This window comes from Bos indicus, chromosome 28 (genome assembly GCF_029378745.1).
Source record: "Bos indicus isolate NIAB-ARS_2022 breed Sahiwal x Tharparkar chromosome 28, NIAB-ARS_B.indTharparkar_mat_pri_1.0, whole genome shotgun sequence".
Classification (NCBI taxonomy): domain Eukaryota; kingdom Metazoa; phylum Chordata; class Mammalia; order Artiodactyla; family Bovidae; genus Bos; species Bos indicus.
The window spans coordinates 24680590-24702429 of record NC_091787.1 but is presented as its reverse complement, the minus strand read 5'-3'; the positions used below and the strand labels follow the sequence as shown (position 1 = coordinate 24702429).

The window sequence follows — 21840 nt, the reverse complement described above, 5'->3', positions numbered from 1 at the left end:
GTTGTGTCCGACTCTTTGTGACCCCATAGACTATACAGTCCATGGACTCCAGGCCAGAATACTGGAGTGGGTAGCCTTTCCCTTCTCCAAGGGGTCTTCCCAATCCAAGGATCGAACCCAGGTCTTCCGCATTGCGGGCGGCTTCTTTACCAACTGAGCCACAAGGGAAGCCCATACTATATTCAGCTATACTCCAATATAAAATAAAAAGGTTAAAAAAAAAGTTATCCTCTATAAGTAGAGCAATGAACTAGCATATGGGACCCCACACTTCTTTCAAATTCTACCACTGTTTTGCTGGGCAATCCTCCTTTTCATTTTAACCTTCTCTAAAGAGAAGATAATACCAGTACTTCCCCATCACCAAAGGAGGTAGAAGGGGTTAAATAAAACTTTGCCCTCAAATTGCTTGCCATTCCCTTCTTCAGGGGATCTTCCCAACCCAGAGATTGAACCCAAGTCTTCTGAATTGCAGGCAGATGCTCTACTGTTTGAGCCACCAGGGAAGCCCCTTTTAAAAATGGCTTCTTGCCATTATTGGCAGAGAAATGCTTTGTTGGGCAGTATAGAAGTGAATCATAGGGACTGGAATGCCAGAAGTTCCTAAAGAAGTAAATAGAACAAGGAAAAACCCAAGCAAACATATGCCAATGATCGGTTATCACGGCTCACGCCACGTGGTTACCATCATCAGTGGCTCTGATTCAGAAATTTTCTAATGACACTGGCAGTGACAATGACCTCAGTTCTGCCCTCACTCATGGAAACTAACGCAAGCACACTGTTGCTGATAAGTCCCTCTGGAATCTGAGCCACAGGCTATGCTAGAGCCCTACATCTGAACAACCCTGATCCCATTTATGGAGACAAAAGCACACTTTCCGAGGACTGATAAAGCCTCACCAAAGTTTGAATCTCTGTATTAGAGATTGCTTTCCCACCATGGAGCTAACATTTTTGGAGATTTATCTGATAAACAGCATACACTGATGACTAATTCACTTTCTCATTTTTATTTATCAAAGCATATATATCATCTGCAAATCAGAGCATATAATTAGAGGGAGGTAATCAGTCACCACACAAAAACAGCTAACTTGTGACTAACCAGTCCATGAAAATTAAATGTAAAGAATAGTTTTTAAAGTCTTATTAGGCTTTTGGGAATAACAAAGATAGTTTTGGACCTATTATAATCATGGTGGACTCCTATCTAGATATTAGAGAGAAGCTTCTAGGTGCTTGGGGAGAGACAGAAAAGTAAACCTTTTTATTATTGTGCTAAATGTTATATCAGAGATATGTACCAGATGATATAGATGCAGAGAAGACAGCACCCCCAAAGGATCTGGAAGTGTGGAGGGAGGTAAGGACACATCTCTGCTGTTTGGTTGGGCAGATGGTGGTGAGGAGAAGAGTGGGAGGAGACTTCAGTTTGGGACAGAATAAATTATTCTGTGATTTCGTTACCTTTGAAGAATCAGCCCTACCTGACAAAGGTAGTGTTATGACAAATCGGCACGACAAAGTGTTCAGATTTCTCAGCATTTAAAGGTCTGTTTTAAGGCTAGGTGACTTAGCAGTGAACTAAGACAAATAGCCTGGTAGGCTACAGTCCATGGGGTCGCGGAGAGTCGGACACGACTGAGCGACTTCAGTTTCACTTTCACTTTCAAGACAAATAGAGGTAGCTGTGTTAGCTGTATTACACACACACACACACACACACACACACAGGTCCACTTAAAAATCTTCAGTAAAGTCTGCTGCTGCTGCGGCTAAGTCGCTTCAGTCGTGTCCGACTCTGTGCGACCCCATAGACGGCAGCCCACCAGGCTTCCCTGTCCCTGGGATTCTCCAGGCAAGAACACTGGAGTGGGTTGCCATTTCCTTCTCTAATGCATGAAAGTGAAAAGTGAAAGTGAAGTCGCTCAGTTGTGTCCGACTCTTAGTGACCCCATGGACTGCAGCCCATCAAGCTCCTCCATCTATGGGATCCTCCAGGCAAAAGTACTGGAGTGGGGTGCCATTGCCTTCTCTGTCATTAAAGTCTGGTAGTCACCAAATCAGAACACATTGCTTTCCTACTGCTAGTCTTTGAAAATAGCAAAACTTAAATTCTGAAAGCAGGTTACAGGAAACATCTGAAAAATCAAGATGCATCTTGTTTCACATAAGAATGTTTGCCTACCTGATACGGTCATGGATAAACATGTCTCACTCAGACTCTGCTTAATTTTGGAAAACCATCTTGGATGAGCTAATACGGTAGAACTTCTCTTAAAACTGATGTTTCTGTGGAAGTTGTGAATTTAGCTCCTCTTTAGGATCAGTACTTATTGGAAAAGACACCTTTTTTTTTTTTTTACATTTTTCTCTAATTCATGATTTTTCAACCCCAGGATTAACTGGCATTTTGGACTGAATAATTCTTTGTTGCAGAAGGCTGTCATCTTGTGTATTACAGAAAGTTTAGCAGTATCTCTGGATGCCAACTCCTGTTGTGAAAATCAAAAAGTGTCTCCAGACATTGTTAAATGTCCTTTGAGGAGCAAAATTAACTCTGATCGAGAACCATTGCTCTAAAACATACTTCTGAGAGGATAAGATCTCTTTGGGTTTAAGTTTGGTATTCATATAAAGAACAAATTATAAATCCATAATTTATAAACTCCATTCATGTAGTCTTCATGATACCAAAACAAATTCAGTGTGACTCAGTTTTTCACCTTTGAATTTACTGTCCTGGGCAACATATAAACAAAGTATGTTATATAATAGAAAGAACAACAGACAGAAATGAGAGAACTTGTTTCTAGTCCTGATTCTACCAAGGTCTGTGACATTGGATACATTGTTTAATCTCTCTGCCTACCCTTGTTTTTTTTTTTTTTTTTCATTTGTAAAGAAAGTTCCTGAGTAAAATTTCCAGTTCTAAAGACAAAGATTATGAGACTCAGAATTTGATGCCGCTACAATAGTTGACACTATGGATTAGAAAAAGAATGCTCTTTGTCCTTGAGTGACAAAGTCTATATTAAGCCTTCTGAGAGCATGTAACTGCATCTCCTTGAGCACCAAAGACATCCAGAGAAAACTGTGGAGTGCTTAGAAACCTTAACACCTGACCCGTCGGTGTGGCTACCGTGTTTAAAGCAATAGGATGGCCATAGAGATCAGTGTGGTGAATGCGGATGGGGATGACCTCTACTTTATTACACAAACTGTTATTAGACATCTCCGACTTCAGGAGGCATGGTAACAACTACCACAAAAACCCAAACCCTATAGTGTATTTATAAGAGAACAAAATCCTGAGATAAAATCAGTGAATCTTGGATCCTGCAGCTTTGGGTATTGTGTTGTGTTTAAAGCCATGGCAGAAAGAAGTAACATTTTGATTACCTTTGTAAACACAGGAGCTGCAATGATAGGTTTTCCATCCAATCCTTGCAGATAATTTGTAGGGCTCTGACACTGTTAGAAGGGAACCAACAATAGATTCATCGTCACTAGAATTATCAGGTAGGTAGGTAGATAGATGATAGATACGTATAACAAGCTAAAGAATTTGGTGTATGAAATTAATCTAAAACCAAAGACTGACATTTTCTATGTCATGATTCACAGACACCAAGTTTTATGCTGAACTGGTTGTATTACTATTTCTTCCTACATCACAGTGGCTGTAAATACATGCCACCCGTCACCAGCCCCTTACATAAGAGCTAAGTAATGAACCTTAACCCCTTGTAGAGGTTCCATAGACTCTTGAGGCTTCACAGATCACAGTTTGAAAACTACTGGATTAGAACTAAAATATGACCCCTCTGCGTTACTAACTGGGTCAGAGAAGTATGCTGAAGAAAATTAAAAAAAATTTTTTTAAGGTTTTAGATCTTTATATACATCACTATTTATATTTAAATATACAACACATTACAAGTATTTTATATTAATATGATTTCATATTTTAATGTATATGCATTGCTGTTCAGTCACTAAGTTGTGTCTGACTCTTTGTGACTCCATGGAGTGCAGCACACCAGGCTTCCCTGTCCTTCACTATCTCCTGGAGTTTGCAAAGATATGCATATAGATATGCAAAGAAAATGCCTGAAACTGATAGAAAGTATTAACAGGAGGTACCTCTGAAGAGTGGGAGCAGAGAAGTAGAATGTTGATTAAGTTTTTACTTAGTATGCTTTTTGTATTTTTTAAATGTTTTTACAATAAGCATGTACTATCATCATCATCATAATCAACCTGAAGGATGAGAGACTTTAAGTTTTCTGAAAGTTATTTTAATGGTTACTCTATCTTAGAAAAACTGAGGTTCAAGGGAGTCCTGGGCCAGTGGGAGAGCTGGCAGCTCATTGTATATGTAATCCATGCCCTTCAAAAGCTGGGGTATCAGAGACTAATTTGTAGAGTTTCTTTTCCTATGAAACTTGCCTATGAAGTTACAGAACATGTTCCCAAAGCCAGGGGAACTACTGATATCATATACCGGCAGTACAAAGTGATTATCATGACTATAGAAGTGTGTCGCCCAAGGTCATTATGAAGTTGCACCAGAGGAGAACACGATCGTGCCATACAAGAGGGTCATGGTCACAGTGCCTGCTTGACACAGTTCATGGCACTTGTGTTTCACTTAGACTCTTGTACCTGCTGGATGGTTGACACCCTGGGCTGGACCACCACATGCTGGGTTTGGGGTACTGCTGAAGGAATGGCTGCAGAAGTAGTGGGAGGCGATGACACCTCATTTGGCTTCTGGATTCTGAGAAATGATTAAAATACAGATTATAAAACAGACCTATCATTCTTGTGAAAATTCTTTCAGCAAAGCTTTCAGCACTGCTTACAAAACTTTTTGTTCAACATTATCGCACAAACGTTTATTGAGGGCTTCTCTGCTGTACACTCTGTTAGGCAATGTAAACAGGAAGATGATAAGACGCCAGTTCTGTCCTTGAGTTCACTGCCGTTCGCAGAGCTGGGGACTCAAACGTGTTCATTGCTGAGATTCAAGACAAGGGCTATGACAGTGCACGTGCAAAAACTTTTTTGAGGTTTGTTTTGTTGTTGCTCTCTGTGTTTGTCTTCCCCCTCCCATTCCAAGGAGGAGGCCAGGCTTTGTACATTTTTGCTTCTGGGATTTTGATGTGGCAAACAGCAGAAATCGCCCAAGACAACGAGCTCTTCATGTTTACACAAATTAAATTAAAGAGATTGTTTGAAGGGCAGGGGAGCCAGAAAGTATTCTTGAGAAGTCTGCAGAGGGGAGATTATTTCAGTTTTGTTGTGGGAAAGAGAGAGGTCTGGGTATCTTACCAGAGAACCTAACAAGAGAGAGAACCTGAGTCCAGACAGAATGGCAATCCTTTGATTAAAGGCTCCCAGTCTTGCTAACCATATCAGTCCCTAAGCATGTCAGGACTTGAAGGGACCTTGAGATCTGGGACATAGGCTTCTCACCCTAATCTGTGGGGGTAGATGACCGATGTCAGGATAGGCTCCTCTTTTGTCTGTATGTTACCTCTCTTTGCCTTAGCTTCCACATATATAAAATGAGGAAATAATAATTCTTACCTCACAGGGTAAAATAAGGTAATTCATGTAAGATGCTTAGTGTGTGTGTTAGTTGCTCAGTTGTGTCCGACCCTTTGTGACCCCATGGACTGTATAGCCTGCCAGGCTCCTCTGTCTATGGGATTTCCCAGGCAAGAACACTAGAGTGGGCTGCTGTTCCCTTCTCCATGGTATCTTCCCGACCCAGGGATTGAACCTGGGTCTCCTGCATTGCAGGCAGATTCTTTACCATCTGAGTCACCAGAGAAGATGCTTAGAGCAATGTTTAATACCACACTATATATCTGTATCTATGTCTGTGTCTGTATCTGTCTATATCTCAGGAATCTTTGCTCAATGTTGGAGGCAAAACTGAAAGTGAAACTGCAAGTTGTGTCCGACTCTTTGTGACCCGGTAGACTGTACAGTCCATGGAATTCTCCAGGCCAGGATCCTGGAGTGGGTAGCCTTTCCCTTCTCCAGGGGATCTTCCCAACCCAGGGATTGAATCCAGGTCTCCCGCATTGCAGGTGCATTCTTTACCAGCTGAGCCACAAGAGAAGCTTTGGCAGCAAAAGGGACACCAATAATGACTGAATATTTTCCCAGAGCCAGGTAGAGTGGGGTCTCAGAAGCAGAATCATTTTATGGTGTAGAGGCTATTAGTTTTCCTGAAGCATCCATTTTCTTCTTCTACAATAACAGAATCCCTGATTTCTTTCCATGGCTACTCCAAAAAAAGATTGCATTTCCCAACCCTCCTTGATGCTAACTGTGGCCACATTCTGGTCATGGGAAATGAAGGATAGTGCTGTATGTAATTTAAGAGAGATGACCTTAAAAAGGAGGTTAGGTATGTCCTTTATTCCTTTCAATCTTAGACTGAGAAGATGAGGCTGCATCTTGGAAGGAGGCAGAAAGCTGGAAGCAGACTGGAGTCCAGTGCAAGGTGGAGCTGTTTTACCAGCCAAATTCATATTTTTTATGTAAAGGAGAAAAATATTTGTCTTATTTAAGTTACTGTTATTTGGGGTCTCTATTTATACCCAACTGGAGCTAAATCCTAACTACCACAAGTAGATTTAAAGAAAATGAACAAATGAGATATTTCTTATTTAAGTTTGTATGTCAAATTCATACCCATTAGGCTTGCAAGCCGTGTTATGAGAGCCTTGAGGAACGAGTGATGTGCAGTGGAGAAGGAGCTTATTATGTGACTTGACTGGGTTTTGGAGGATAAATAAGAGTTTGCCAGGCAGAAGTGATAGAGCAATCTTAGCAAAGTGAACAGAATGAAATGGCAGCTGTGTAGAGAGCCTGAGGCGGGAGAATGGTTGAGGAGGGGCAGGAAAGCCTGACTGATACTCTAGTGAATAAAGTTTTGTATGCCCGTGTTGAGATTTTTTTTTAATGTTTTTGCTTGTTTTGTTTGATTTTTATTTTCCAATAGACAATACTTTTTTAAGTCAAGAAAATGATAAGCTCAGAATGATCTTTTAACTGGGTAGTTTGGAAACTATAAAAGAGAGAAAAAGATTGGAGCACCTATAAAGAGGTGATTGGCATAAAGGGAGAGGAATGAAGAAAAAACTGAACTGAAGCCATGGGAATGACAAGGAAGAAGGTTAAAGGGAGAAATAATTTACTCTGGTTATAAGTTTTCATATGTGAACAAAAGCTAAAAGCAGTTTACCATTCCAAAGTAGACATGTGTGTGTTAGTTGCTTAGTCATGTCCGACTCTGTGACCCCATGGACTGTAGCCCACCAGGCTCCTCTGTCCACGGGATTCTCCATGCAAGAATACTGGAGTGGATAGCCATTTCCTTCTCCAGAGGATCTTCCCGACCCAGGGACTGAACCTGGATCTCCTACTTTGCAGGCAGATTCTTTAGCATCTGAGTCACGAGGGAAGCCTAAGATAGGCATACTCCCTACCCCCACCACCACTCCCCAGTTTGAAGAATAAGTCATGATTTCTACCCTTAAGGAGCTTGCCCTCTGTGGAAGAGGATAGAATATGCAAATTCAGTTAACAACTCCTTACTCTTTCAGACATTGCCTATGTTTCAGAAAGTCTCAAGAGACGGCTGTTTCTAGTTCCTATGCTTTCTGTCCACAATTTCCTCTGCCTGAAACACCCTTTCCTCTCTTGTTTGGGAATCTCCACCTACTGTTCTTTTAAGAGCCAGCTTAGGGTCCCCAGCTCTGTGACACCTTTCCTGATCTCCTTCCCTCCCCAAGCAATAAGGGGTCCTTTGTGTCAAATCCTTAAACCCTGCACATGGGTCTGTCACAGTCTATTATACTTTATTACTCTTAATGTCTATATACATGGTGTACATTTTTTGCTATATTTGCTATATGTATATTTCTTTCTACTAGGCTGTGAGCTTCTTGAAGGCAGGAAGCATCTGATTTTTCTTAGTACCCAGTGTATCTAGTGAAGCACTTGATACAGTGCTCCTCTATAGGTACAGAGTAGGTGCTTAGCCAACGGTTGTGGAAAGTAATGTAACTTTGTTCAGTACCCAATACTTTAGCAAAAAGGTTATGACTTGCCCAGATAACTTATACATATATTTTTGGTTCACCAGATTGTGTGTTATTTTGAGTACTATTCTTTAGTCAGAAAACACGATTTTTTTTGGACCACTGAGTTATTTGTTCTTATTCTTTAGATATAAGTATGATGGTGTTTTATAGGTGATATTTCATTTTTAAAACATTGGGAACACTAATCTTTTAAGCAACAACAAGCAAAGAAATAGCTTTTTACCCAAAGTCACTCATTTTTTTTTTCTGATGTCATACCCTGCAGCCCCACTCTTCAAGTTCTACTAAACAATTAGCAGTTTTCTCAGGACCTGAGGATGCTAAATAAGATAGAAAATGGAATTACCGATTCATTTCGTCCTTATTAGGGTCCCCTTCTGAGTCTGAAGAAGAAACCCCTGGAAAAATAAAAACAAGTCATGTAATTGTAAAGATAATTTCTTAAACCAGCTCCTAGGCATTTGAAGATTTATGGAAGTTTAGACCTAGAAATAAACTCAGTGATTCCCTGAACTAACACCCATTTTACAGATAAGAAACTATACCCTAAGTAGTTGAAGTGCTTGCTCAGGTCACATGCCTAGTTAGTGACAGAATTCAAATTAACTGGTCCGGGGATTTCCCTGGCAGTCTAGTGGTTAAGATGCTGTGATTCCATTGCAGTTAGGCACCAGTTCAATCCCTGGTCAGGGAACTAAGATCCCACATGCCATGAGGTGTGGCCAAAAAATAAAAGAAAAACAAATTAACTGGCCCAAATTCTGTGGGTTCTTTTATATAAAACACCTGCTGACACCTTTAGCTTAACAGAGCAGTGTTTGCAGACATTCTGTATTGTCCATAAATCCTCTTGCTCTTGGCCTACACAGATTAAATAAAAGAAGGGATTACATTAGATTCCAAACATTGTAGGTGTAGGTGGATGCCCTTCCGTCCAGTACTAATATTAACAAGTCACTCTTCATCTTGGGAGATGGGAATATTTGAAGCTCTGCTGCCAAAAATTTTTAAAAATCAGCAATCGAATCTCAGCACTGCTAGCAGAGCTTTGATCCCTGATTTGTTTCTTAATATAGTGAATTCTAGGAAGATATCACAAAACTAAATCTGGAGGTATTTATGTACTCCAAAAATTTGAGGATGAAAAAATATAACATCTATTTATGTATTATTCATTTTTAGTGTCATTATTCATATATCTATTCAATAAGTGAAGTGAGGTGAAGTGAAGTCGCTCAGTCGTGTCTGACTCTTTGCGACCCCATGGACTGTAGCCTACCAGGCTCCATCCATGAGATTTTCCAGGCAAGAATACTGGAATGGGTTGCCATTTCCTTCTCCAATCTATTCAATAAAAGTTTATTAAATAACCACTATGTACCTGGTACTACATAAGATATTAGAGATATAAAGAAGAATGAGACAGTTCTAACCTTAATATCATAAGAACACAATATTTAAGTGCTAAAAGCAAGGCATGCATAAGGTATAATAGATGATAAAAGTACTGAAGAGTGGCTCCCAGGAAAAACACAGAAGATGAGAGGAAACAGGATCAAAAACTTAGGTTGATATATAAGGTACATAAATTGATTCCTCCCTAAAATTAGTCATATAAGTTTGGTACTGATATTAATGCCTTTCCAAGGCTCCGAGATGGTCTTCCTGCTTCTATGTTTGACTCCTTTTGGTATATTTTCAGCTGGGAGCCAGAGTGACCCTGTTAAAAACTAAGTCAGATCATATTACAACTCTGCCTGGAATCCTTCAGAGCCTCCTATCTCAGAGGAAAAGCCAGGTCCTTGCAGTGACCCGTGAGGACCTACGTGATCTTCTCACTGCCTCCTCCCACCTCCACCCCATCCTGAACTTCTGACCTGCTCATCTCTGTACCTAAGACATGCACACTCCCTCTTCTGAGCCACTACGTTGGCTGATTTCACTCCCTAGAGTACTCTTCCTTTGAATATCCCTGTGACTCACTCCCTCACTTCCTTCAGGTCTTCATTTATATGTCATAGGGTAAGTTCGGTCTTGTACTGCACTCTGTACACACACGCGCACACACACAGGCATGTGTGCATTCACACACTTCCTATCCCTTCTACTTCCTGTCATAGTGCTCATATATACTGTAAGATAACAGAAAACATAAATTTTCCTCTCTGCCCCTGATTCCTGGCACAGAGCTCCTAAAACCCGTATAATCCCCTAAGTGATGAGCACTTAAGAGCATCTCTTGCTCTAATATTTGTCTTTAACCCTGTCTCTGACTCAGGGCTTCTAAAACTCTAATAAATTCCTAAGTGATGAGAGCACTGGGAGCACCTTCGTTCCAATGAGGTGACTTTGGGTGGTTTCTGGATGGGGGCTGGTCACCCAGAAGACCAAGCTGTGATTGTATGTGTGTGTGCTAAGCTGTGTTATGTCCGCCTCTCTGTGATCCTGTGGACTGTAACCCAGCAGGTTCGTCTGTCCAAAGGATTCTCCAGGCAAGAATACCAGAGTGGGTTGCCATGCCCTCTTCCAGGAGATCTTTCCAACCCAGGGATTGAACCAATGTCTCTTTTATCTTCTGCACTGGCAGACGGGTTCTCTACCATTGGCACCACCTGGAAATCCCTACGGTGATTAGAAGCTTGGAATTTTCAATTCTACCACATCGTACTCCAGAGAAGGGAGGAGGGCCAGAAATGGAGTTAAGAGTTGATCATGCCTGTGTGAGAACACCTCCTTAAAGTCCCAGTAGTGTGGGGTTTGGAGAACTTCCAGGTTGATGAACACAAGCACACTAGGAGGACCGCACACGGCGACTTCCCAGTGGCAGAACCCCTGTGCTCAGGAGCCTCCCACACCTCTCCCTGTGTATCACTTCACCTGGCTGATCACGTGTATCCTTTATCACACCCTATAGTAAACTGGCAAACGTAAGTAAGTGTTTCCCTGAGTTCTGTGAGCAACTCTAACAAATTAATTGAACCTGAAAAGGGGGTTGTGAGAACCTCGGATTTGTAGCCAAGTCAGACAGATGTTGTGGGTGACCTGGGCACCTACTCCCTGTGATTGGCATCTGAAGTGGGGTAGGAGCAGTCCTGTGGGACTGAGCTCTTAACTTGTTGGATCTGACCCTATCTCCAGGTAGCTGGGTCAGAACTGAGTTAAATTGTAGGAAACCAAATTGGTGCCATGAAAAATTGTTTGTTGGTGTGAGAACCATCTTCCTTATCATACACACACACACACACACACACACACACACACACACACACATTGAATTTGTATTAGAACTATTTCATGTATCTCACATAAGTATATATTTTGTTTATCTCATTTATTTTCTCTCCTATGACAGTGTTATTGCCATCTGTCCATGAACCTGGGGATTTTTGTCTATTTGTCTCACTGCTGTTTTCCTCACTGAAGAGTGTGTGGTAGAGAAAGCCCTTAATAAATATTTATTATGTATGTATTTAACTTATTTATTATAACTATATATCTTATTAGTAAGTACCATGCTCCAAGAGTATTTTGCTTTACCTTCTATGTAAATCTCAGCGGAAGTTGAATCTGTCCCATAGATGTTAGAAGCAAAGCAGGAATAACGTCCAGTGTCCTCTTCAAAGGCTTCAGCAATGGTCAGTGAGTGCAGATTTCCTGCCTGGATGATGTGAATGTCTGGGGAATTTTCAAGCTCCTTGCCTTCACAGTACCACCTGCAAGGAAGAATATCGGCATGATTGAAATGTGAGAAGTAATAACATAAATGGCTCCAGATGTTCCCTAAGAAGAAAATTGCGGCAAACTTGGAGTCAAAACATTAAACGACCCAGTATTATGGTATAATTTGGTTGTAACAATGAGAAGAGCTGGCAGGATTCAAGTCACGGTGACATTATATTCAGGAAATTAGAAAGCAGCTCCTATTAAGAATGATACAACCAAAAGAAGATGAAGAGATTTCGAACACTGCCAACCACGGAGAGCAGGGTCTTTGATGTGGAACTTCACCTACAGCATTCTATAGTATGCATTCAGTAAGTGCTACTTTAGCTTATTTGGAAGGAATCTAAGGAATATTAAAGGTTTGTGAAGTTAAAGTTGAACACTCATTCCCTACTACAAAATTGCATCAGACCTAGCTAAATGAAAGTTATTTTGATTGGTTACTTGAATCATCAGATAAGGGGGCTGGCTCGTATTTTCCTAGGAGTGACCCAACTCTGGCAAATAACCTAAGTTAAATGTATTTCTATATGTTAAGGTATTTTATTGTGATGTATATACTTGAGGTTAGAAATTTTTATTATGAAAGTTTTTCACCAGAAGTTTGCACTATTACTACTGCAAGTCGAGTCAGTCGTGTCCGACTCTGTGCGACCCCGTGGACTGCAGCCCACCAAGCTTCTCCGTCCATGGGACTCTCCAGGCAAGAACACTGGAGTGGGTTGCCATTTCCTTCTCCAATGCATGAAAGTCGAAAATGAAAGTGAAGTTGCTCAGTCGTGTCCGACTCTTAGCGACTCCATGGACTGCAGCCTACCAGGCTCCTCCATCCATGGGATTTTCTGGGCAACAGTACTGGAGTGAGGTGCCATTGCTAAGTAATGCATAAAATAATGTTTAAGATGTGAAGGTACATAATAAGAGGAAAAGACATTAAAATCACATGGAGATAGGGGTTTCACTGGTGGCTCAGTGATAATGAATCCACCAGCCAATGCAGGAGACAGGGGCTCCATCCCTGGTCCAGGAAGATCCCACATGCCATTGGGTTATTAAAGTCTGGGTGCCACAACTACTGAGCCTGTGTTCTAGAACCCAGGAGCCCCAACTGTTTTGAGCCCACATGCCGCAGCTGCTGAAGTCTGAATGCTCTAAAGCCTGTGCTCTGCAGCAAAAGAAGCCACCAAAATGAGTAGCCTCCACTCACCACAACTAGAGAAAAGCCTCCATAGCAATGAAGATGCAGCACAGTCAAATAATAAATAAACTACATGGAAATATCATTGTTCATGATATTGATTGGCAAAAGCCTGAAAGTTTAACCACTCCCCATACACTGCTAGTAGGAATGCAATACAACCCCTATGAAAATATGGCAGTGTCTACCAAATTTACAGATTACATTTATCCTTTGACTCAATAGTCCCACTTGTGGAATCTGTCATACAGTTACACTTGTTGTTTATTCGCAAAGTCGTATCCAACTCTTTTGTGACCCAATGGACTGTAGCCTGTCAGGCTCCCCTGTCCATGGCATTTCCTGGGCAAGAATACTGAAGTGGGTTTCCATTTCCTTCTCCAGGGCCTCTTCCTGACCCAGGGTTCAAACCTGTGTCTTCTGTATTGGCAGGCCGATTCTTTACCACTGAGCCACCAAAAAAGCCTACAGATACACTTGCATACATACAAAATGACAAATGTGTAGGTTACTTATTTAAATAGCATAAGGTTGGAAACGACCCAAGTGTCTATCACTAGGGGACTGATGAAACTCTGGAACAGCCTCGTAATAGAGCGCTATGCAGCTCTAGAAAGAGAATGGAAAAGATCACTATGTACTCATATGGAAAGAACCTGAAGATACATAGTTAAGAATTTAACAGTAAGGTATGAAATAGTACATGGAGAGGGTTAGCTTTTGTATAAGAATTGTGGGTTGTTATGCATTGAATTATTCCCCCACCGAAAGATATGTTGAAGTCCTAAGTACTTGGGAATATGGCCTTATTTGGAAATAAGGTCTTTGCAGATAAAATCAAGTTATGAAGAAGTTATTAGCATAGCCCTAATCCAATATGAGTGGAGTTCTTCAAGAAGAGAACAACTTCAAGTGAGGACAGTGACATATAGGGAGAATGACATGATAACACAGGTAGAAACTGGAGTGATGCAGCTGCAAGTCAAGGAATGCCAAGGAACGCCAAGGAACGCCGCCACCAGAAGCTAGAAAAGACTAGGAAGGAGTCCACTTGGAATCTCAGATGGAGCACGGCCCTGCTGATGTTTTGATTCCAGACGCCTAGCCTCTAGAGCTGTGAGACAGTACATTTCTGCTGTGAAAGCCATCTAGTTTGTGGTGCTCTGTTACAGTAGCACAAGGATGTCAACCCAGGGGCAAAAAATCAGATATAGCCATGTTGTTTGCATATACATAAAGAAAACTAAAAGAATAAAGTGAAAATCAAAGTGGCTTCCTATTGGGGTGAGGGGAAACAAGATGAATGAAGACAAATGTGAGATGTCTCAGTGTACCCCTTTTATAATTGTTTCCATATTTAAGTAATAATTATTAATCAGCATCATCATAAGAAGTAATTGGGGAGGAGGCATTACCATTATTTAATGGCAAGAATGAAGGAGTCCTGGCAATTGCTAATCTTTCTTGTAATTTCAGATCTAACCATTCAATGCCTGAACCTTTCCCTCCCACTGTTTGTAAAGCAAGATTCTAAAGCACGTTTAAGAAAACTCACCTATTCAATGACTTCTCAAGAGATAAACTTTCCTCTGCTGTTCAATAAATACATTATATTCACCTCTACATTCAAGCCTCTATTCATGTTTGTCTCTTTCTGAGATTCTCTTCCTCACCTTTCAGCTACTGTAAATATAACTCATCCATTAGTTTGGCTCAGATATCACCTCCTATGCAAAGCACCTTTTACCGTCAATTCTCAGTGATTGTTACCTTACCTTTTTTTTTTTTTTGTCACTTTACTTTTTTAAAAAACCTATATTATGTCATGCAAGTCTTGATTATACACTGTCTTTGATTATTCTTAGCCATGAAATTAAAAGACACTTACTCCTTGGAAGGAAAGTTATGACCAACCTAGATAGTATATTCAAAAGCAGAGACATTACTTTGCCAACAAAGGTTCGTCTAGTCAAGACTACGGTTTTTCCTGTGGTCATGTATGGATGTGAGAGTTGGACTGTGAAGAAGGCTGAGCGCCGAAGAATTGATGCTTTTGAACTGTGTGTTGGAGAAGACTCTTGAGAGTCCCTTGGACTGCAAGGAGATCCAACCAGTCCATTCTGAAGGAGATCAGCCCTGGGATTTCTTTGGAAGGAATGATGCTGAAGCTGAAACTCCAGTACTTTGGCCACCTCATGTGAAGAGTTGACTCATTGGAAAAGACTCTGATGCTGGGAGGGATTGGAGGCAGGAGGAGAAGGGGACGCCAGAGGATGAGATGGCTGGATGGCATCACTGACTTGATGGACGTGAGTCTGGGTGAACTCCGGGAGTTGGTGATGGACAGGGAGGCCTGGTGTGCTGCGATTCATGGGGTCGCAAAGAGTCAGACACGACTGAGCGACTGATCTGATCTGATCTGATCTTGATTATTCTTGATTTGGGAGAATTTGTCTCACCAGTTTCACTAAATTTTAAGCTCCTTTGTGTGTAGAGATGGTACCTGACAAGCTCGGACAGTTTTCTATACATTCTCTCTTTTGGCCATTGTCTCATCCCTTAGTTTCAATTAACACTTCTACTTGGGATAATATCCAAACCTGCCTTCTTTTACTTCTGGATCTCCTCTCCCATCATTCTCCCTTCACTATGTTGCAACCACACTGGTCTTTTTCCTATTCTCTGAACATATTAAACTACTCTCCATATTAGGATATTTGTACTTCCTAAAATCCTTATCCCCCAGTCTTTATAAAAACAGGCCCTTCTCATCAGTCAGGCCTCAGTTCAAATGTCATATTCTCTTCCTAATGTAGCTTCTTTATCCTCAGACACCATCACATTATTCTCTTGTGTTATCCTCACAGCACTTATTATCATCTGAAATTATCTTACATACTTGCTTATTTTGTTATCGTTTGCTTCTCCTACTAAGCTGTAAAGTCCATTAGAGGATCTTATCAGTCTTATGAATATAATCCCACACCTATGACAACATCTTAGCACATAGTAGTAGGTATGCAGAAAATACGTGTTGGATTAGTTGAAAGAACAAATGATGGAAATAATTGATCATTAATATTTTGTGAGTACTTTATTTGCTTTCATTAAATCCTATGCCAGTGTTTGCTCTGTTGTGGCAGCAGAGGTGCATGCAGCTGCTGAAATGGGTCCCTAAGTCTCCCAGAGCATCAGTCTCAGCAAGACCCCATGGAACTTGTAGGAGCACACCCTCAGAGTATGTGTAGTTGTAAATACAAATAGTGAGCATCCAGACAAACATTTCCACTGACAATGACCCTAACATGAGAATAAAGGAGATTTTTAAAGGGATTTAAAAAAATCACAAGGACCAAAAGAATGAGGAGGGAGACAAGAGCAGACCTGAGGCCTCAATCACTTTTGAAAGGTGGAAAGCAGAATGAGAAGCCAGGAGAGGTGAAAAATCTGAATACCAGGTGCCTGCTTGGGGATGTCATTGAGAAGAAGGCGATTTGTGCAGTAGAACCCCAGAAAGTTACAGGATTTGAAGATGCAAGTTTGGTGGAAACACTAAGAATAGGGGAGGAGATACAGAGCTTAAAATAGGGTCACTGATTTCAGGTTGAAAAAATGAGTATTTATATTCCCACAGCAGGCCGCATCCTTTCCTCTGAGCAGTTAAGAGATGCCCTAGGATGAAGGCTGAGTTGTTGGCTGCATGAGCAGCTGCTCCATATTGGAGCAAGAGGAAAAGGGGTTTCAGGCAGAGTTTCTCCAGGGAAAAAACAAATGGGCTTGGTGGCTTAACTGCATGGAACAGACTATTTGTTAATAGGACATGTTTTACAAAGGTATTGGAAAACTGAGACAAATTGTGACAAGACCAGAGAGCCAAGCACATAAAAACAATAGTCATCAACTCCAGGTGAAAAAAGTTGTACAGGCAAGAAAACAGTCACTTCTCCCTATTGGATTTGGCAGAAAATGATACTTACATAGTGACAAGAAGTTATACATTAAAAATTTTTAAAACAACAGTGTGATATGAGGCAATGAAGGAAGGAACAACGGAAGTTCTGGTTTGGTGAAGGGGTGCTAACCCACCATCTTCTGGAACAGGAAGTCAAGAAAAAATAGCATTAACATACCAAGCAATTGTGGTTTATAAGCATATTACAGTGGTTCTTTTCACTTTCTATGAAGACAAAACTATTTTCATATAATACTAAGATACTATTTGCCTTTTCACTGTGTTGATATTTACACTGATGGTGCAAAAGCCACAATGGGTAAAATTGTTGGTGCTTTAGCAGCATAAAGCTGATGAGTGGTCACTGTGTTTTCCATTGTCACACTTGCAGTTTAAAAAAAAAAATCCAGGTTCACTTAAAAATGTCATTGATTAAGCAGTAAAAGTCATCTCAACCTTGAGTCCACATCTTTTTAGCATTCTGAGTGGTGAAATGGGAGGTATCACACAGCATTTCTACTGAATATGGAAGAGCAACCGTGAGCTTCCTCATGTTCAAGCTGGTTTTAGAAAAGGCAGAGGAACCAGAGATCAAATTGCCAACATCCGCTGGATCATGGAAAAAGCAAGAGAGTTCCAGAAAAACATCTATTTCTGCTTTATTGACTATGCCAAAGCCTTTGACTGTGTGGATCACAAGAAACTGTGGAAAATTCTGAAAGAGATGGGAATACCAGACCACCTGATCTGCCTCTTGAGAAATTTGTATGCAGGTCAGGAAGCAACAGTTAGAACTGGACATGGAACAACAGACTGGTTCCAAATAGGAAAAGGAGTACGTCAAGGCTGTATATTGTCACCCTGTTTATTTAACTTATATGCAGAGTACATCATGAGAAATCCTCGACTGGAAGAAACACAAGCTGGAATCCAGATTGCCGGGAGAAATATCAATAACCTCAGATATGCAGATGACACCACCCTTGTGGCAGAAAGTGAAGAAGAACTCAAAAGCCTCTTGATGAAAGTGAAAGTGGAGAGTGAAAAAGTTGGCTTAAAGCTCAACATTCAGAAAACGAAGATCATGGCATCCGGTCCCATCACTTCATGGGAAATAGATGGGGAAACAGTGGAAACAGTGTCAGACTTTATTTTTCTGGGCTCCAAAATCACTACAGATGGTGACTGCAGCCATGAAATTAAAAGACGCTTACTCCTTGGAAGGAAAGTTATGACCAACCTAGATAGCATATTCAAAAGCAGAGACATTACTTTGCCAACAAAGGTTCGTCTAGTCAAGACTATGGTTTTTCCTATGGTCATGTATGGATGTGAGAGTTGGACTGTGAAGAAGGCTGAGCGCCGAAGAATTGATGCTTTTGAACTGTGGTGTTGGAGAAGACTCTTGAGAGTCCCTTGGACTGCAAGGAGATCCAACCATTCCATTCTGAAGGAGATCAGCCCTGGGATTTCTTTGGAAGGAGTGATGCTGAAGCTGAAACTCCAGTACTTTGGCTACCTCATGCGAAAAGCTGACTCATTGGAAAAGACTCTGATGCTGGGAGGGATTGGGGGCAGGAGGAGAAGGGGACGCCAGAGGATGAGATGGCTGGATGGCATCACTGACTTGATGGACGTGAGTCTGGGTGAACTCCGGGAGTTGGTGATGGACAGGGAGGCCTGGTGTGCTGTGATTCATGGGGTCACAAAGAGTCGGACACGACTGAGCGACTGATCTGATCTGAGAGGAGCCTAGTGGGCTGCCTTCTATGGGGTCGGACACGACTGAAGTGACTTAGCAGTAGCAGCAGCAGGCACCTAATGCATGAAACGATATCTTGAAAGAACAGCTGACAAATTATGGTTATTTAGATTTGGGTATTTGGCAGACATTTTCTCAAAAAATGAAGGAGGTAAGCCTGTTCTTTCAAGCAAAAATAACTGATAACATTTGTTGTCAAGAAAAAAAACTGGAACTTTTAAGGAAAAATTAGAGTTTTGGAAAGCTTGTATCTCCCACAGTGAGTTTAGGACTTCCCAATACACAAAGAGATTTTTGGTGAAATCAGTGATGATATTAACAAATATGATTTAAAAATATATAATAAAATGTGTCAAAATTTGGAAGACTTTGTTTTCCAAATGACCAATGCATGATGTTATCCATTCGAAGTTCAAGACAGACAAAGGGTTTTATTATAGCAGGGTACAAAAGTTCATTGGTATGGTTTCAGATTTCATACTGCAACTAACCTTTAAGAAACTACTCCTAGTTGAATTTTCATGTAATATCAAGTTAGAATAGCCACATTATCTGAAAAGTCTATTAAAATATCCCTCCTGTTTCTAACTACATACGTGTACAATGCCATATTTAAAAAATTAACTTCAACCCAAACATATCACAACAAACCAAATGCAGAAGCAAATACGAGAATCCAATTGTTCTCTATTAAGCCTGACTTTAAAAGAGATTTGCAAAAAACATAAAACAATGCCACTCTTGTAACTCAAAATCTGAGGGGAAATACGGTTATTTTTTCATAAAATTATTTATGTGAGCATGTTTATCATAGTTTTTTCTTATTCATTTCAAAATAACAGTTTAAAATATTTCTCAATTTTAACTTATGATAATCATGGATATAATTCACATAGATAAAACCTCTTTTGGGTCTCAATAACTTTCAGATCGTAAAGGGGTCCTGAGAACAAAAAGTTTGAGAACCACTGGCATATTGTTTAGAAATTCATAGACGAATAAATAGGAAACTGCCAAAGGAGTCGAAAGTGGTCTTTTTTCAAAAAAATATTATTTGACTTTTTAAGCAATGTACCTTTATTCATTTGAGAAGGCAAATATGAATAACTATTTCAAACAGATATACAAATACCTTCCCTTATATAAACGTTACAAGGTTGTGTTGTTTCTTTAGATAACGTTTCTCTTCTTTACCAAAATGAGAGTGGAAACATCTGTGAGCAATTGGACAGCCTGAAGGTGATAAGTGGAGTGATTCAAATGCCCAAACTCTCCGTCAGAAGCATTTTTGTCTTTACTCAGATGCCCAGGATGGCTTCAGCCAGCCCCAAAGGACAGCCAGTAACCGTCGTCACCCCTACTTTAACACCATGACCCACTCAGAAATAATGCACTGGTCAGGCTACCTTCTGAGAAACATATTAAAATGTACCCAGCGATGCTGAAGACGTTTGAGGGTCAGGAGGAAACATGCTCTCCTCCAACGTCTATCTATGTTAGGGAATGCTTTCATATAAGTACCCTGCCCGGCTGCATGTTTTTAGAACTCCAAATCTTCATGACACTTAGAGAGTAGCAGTGGGTGCCAGGCGTGATTCATGGCTCAGCGGAACTGAGTCAGTGATCTGGGGAAATGGGACAAATCCAAATGATAAAGAAGGATCCATCTTTAATGCACTAAGGACAGCTTGCCAGACCTGGTCATTTGGGTAGTTACCAAGCCTGGAAATGAAGACACTGAAGAGACACATGTTTCGGATTTATCTGGCCTTTTAAGCTGCAGATCACCATTCGGCTCTTAGGGTACTGTTTTGTCTAAAATATGGTGTGGCTCAATATCATGACTCATTGTTTTAGCACATTATCAACTCCTAAACATAATTTGAATGTGTTTTTCTGACTTACCAGTAATAATGCTCTTTAAAAGAATGATTACTCAGACTCTTCCTTTAACCCTGCCCTAGCCTTTCCAGTGTCCCTGTCATACCTCTTTTTACTCCCTCTTCTAATACCCTGTTTGTTTACTTCACAGAACCTACATATCACTTATAATTATAAGCTTACTTATTGGTTTATTTGTTTAATATCTCTCCCCCTTACTGGACAATAAACACCACAGGGCAGAGATTATCACACATGTTTGGTTTACCACTTGTTTATCTGGTTCCTTGCCCAGGGTATGACACATCAGAGCTGTTCCCAAAAATGTTTGTTGTATAGATGTTAAATGAATGAATTCAAATTAGGATTATTATAGCTTTAAGTCTGTTTTATTTTCATTTTTCAAGAAGGCTTGGGGACTAGATGCCTGATCTATTTTTATCTACTTATTTATGGCTGTGCTGGGTCTTCACTAAGGATGCCTGATCTCTTGGGTAAAGAGTGTAAGGTCTCAAACAGCTAAATGGTAGTTTACTTTTGGGGTTGGCCAAAAAGTTCATTTAAGTTTTTCCATAAGATGTTATAGAAAAACTGGATTCCATTTTTTGGCCAAGCCAATTCTTAATGACATCTTCACTCTCTCCATGCATCACTTCATATAGAAAGTGCAACTGGAGTACATTGGACAGTAAAATAACAGTAGATACTTTTTACCAGGACTCAAAGTTATGTCAGATTTTGTAAAACAATTAAATGTTTTGTATGTCCTGTTTGACCACTACCGAGGTAACAAACTTAAGTCTTCATGTCCATTGGCTATGTTTCACACATGGCAGTATGGAGGTACAAGTTGGGAGGGTATGTCTATGCTTTAAATTTTATTAACATTTATTGAGTTCTTTGAGGTGGAACATCTATTTCTGCTTTATTGACTATGCCAAAGCCTTTGACTGTGTGGATCACAATAAACTGTGGGAAATTCTGAAAGAGATGGGAATACCAGACCACCTGATCTGCCTCTTGAGAAATTTGTATGCAGGTCAGGAAGCAACAGTTAGAACTGGACATGGAACAACAGACTGGTTCCAAATGGGAAAAGGAGTACGTCAAGGCTGTATATTGTCACCCTGCTTATTTAACTTATATGCAGAGTATATCATGAGAAACGCTGGACTGGAAGAAACACAAGCTG

General features: G+C 40.5%; 1 protein-coding gene across 4 annotated transcripts in view; it reads right to left on the bottom strand.

Annotated features, from left to right (window-relative positions):
- MYPN (myopalladin) overlaps nucleotides 1–21840 on the bottom strand; it is a 113776-nt gene that overhangs the window by 53409 nt on the left and 38527 nt on the right. For all 4 annotated transcript variants that reach the window (XM_070782191.1, XM_070782190.1, XM_070782189.1 and 1 more), the window contains 4 exons: nucleotides 11670–11845; nucleotides 8479–8530; nucleotides 4672–4786; nucleotides 3406–3477 (listed from right to left, as the gene is read on the bottom strand). In XM_070782191.1, coding sequence (XP_070638292.1) covers nucleotides 3406–3477; nucleotides 4672–4786; nucleotides 8479–8486 — 195 coding nt within the window. In that variant the 5' untranslated portion in view covers nucleotides 8487–8530; nucleotides 11670–11845. The remainder of the gene's footprint in view (nucleotides 1–3405; nucleotides 3478–4671; nucleotides 4787–8478; nucleotides 8531–11669; nucleotides 11846–21840) is intronic.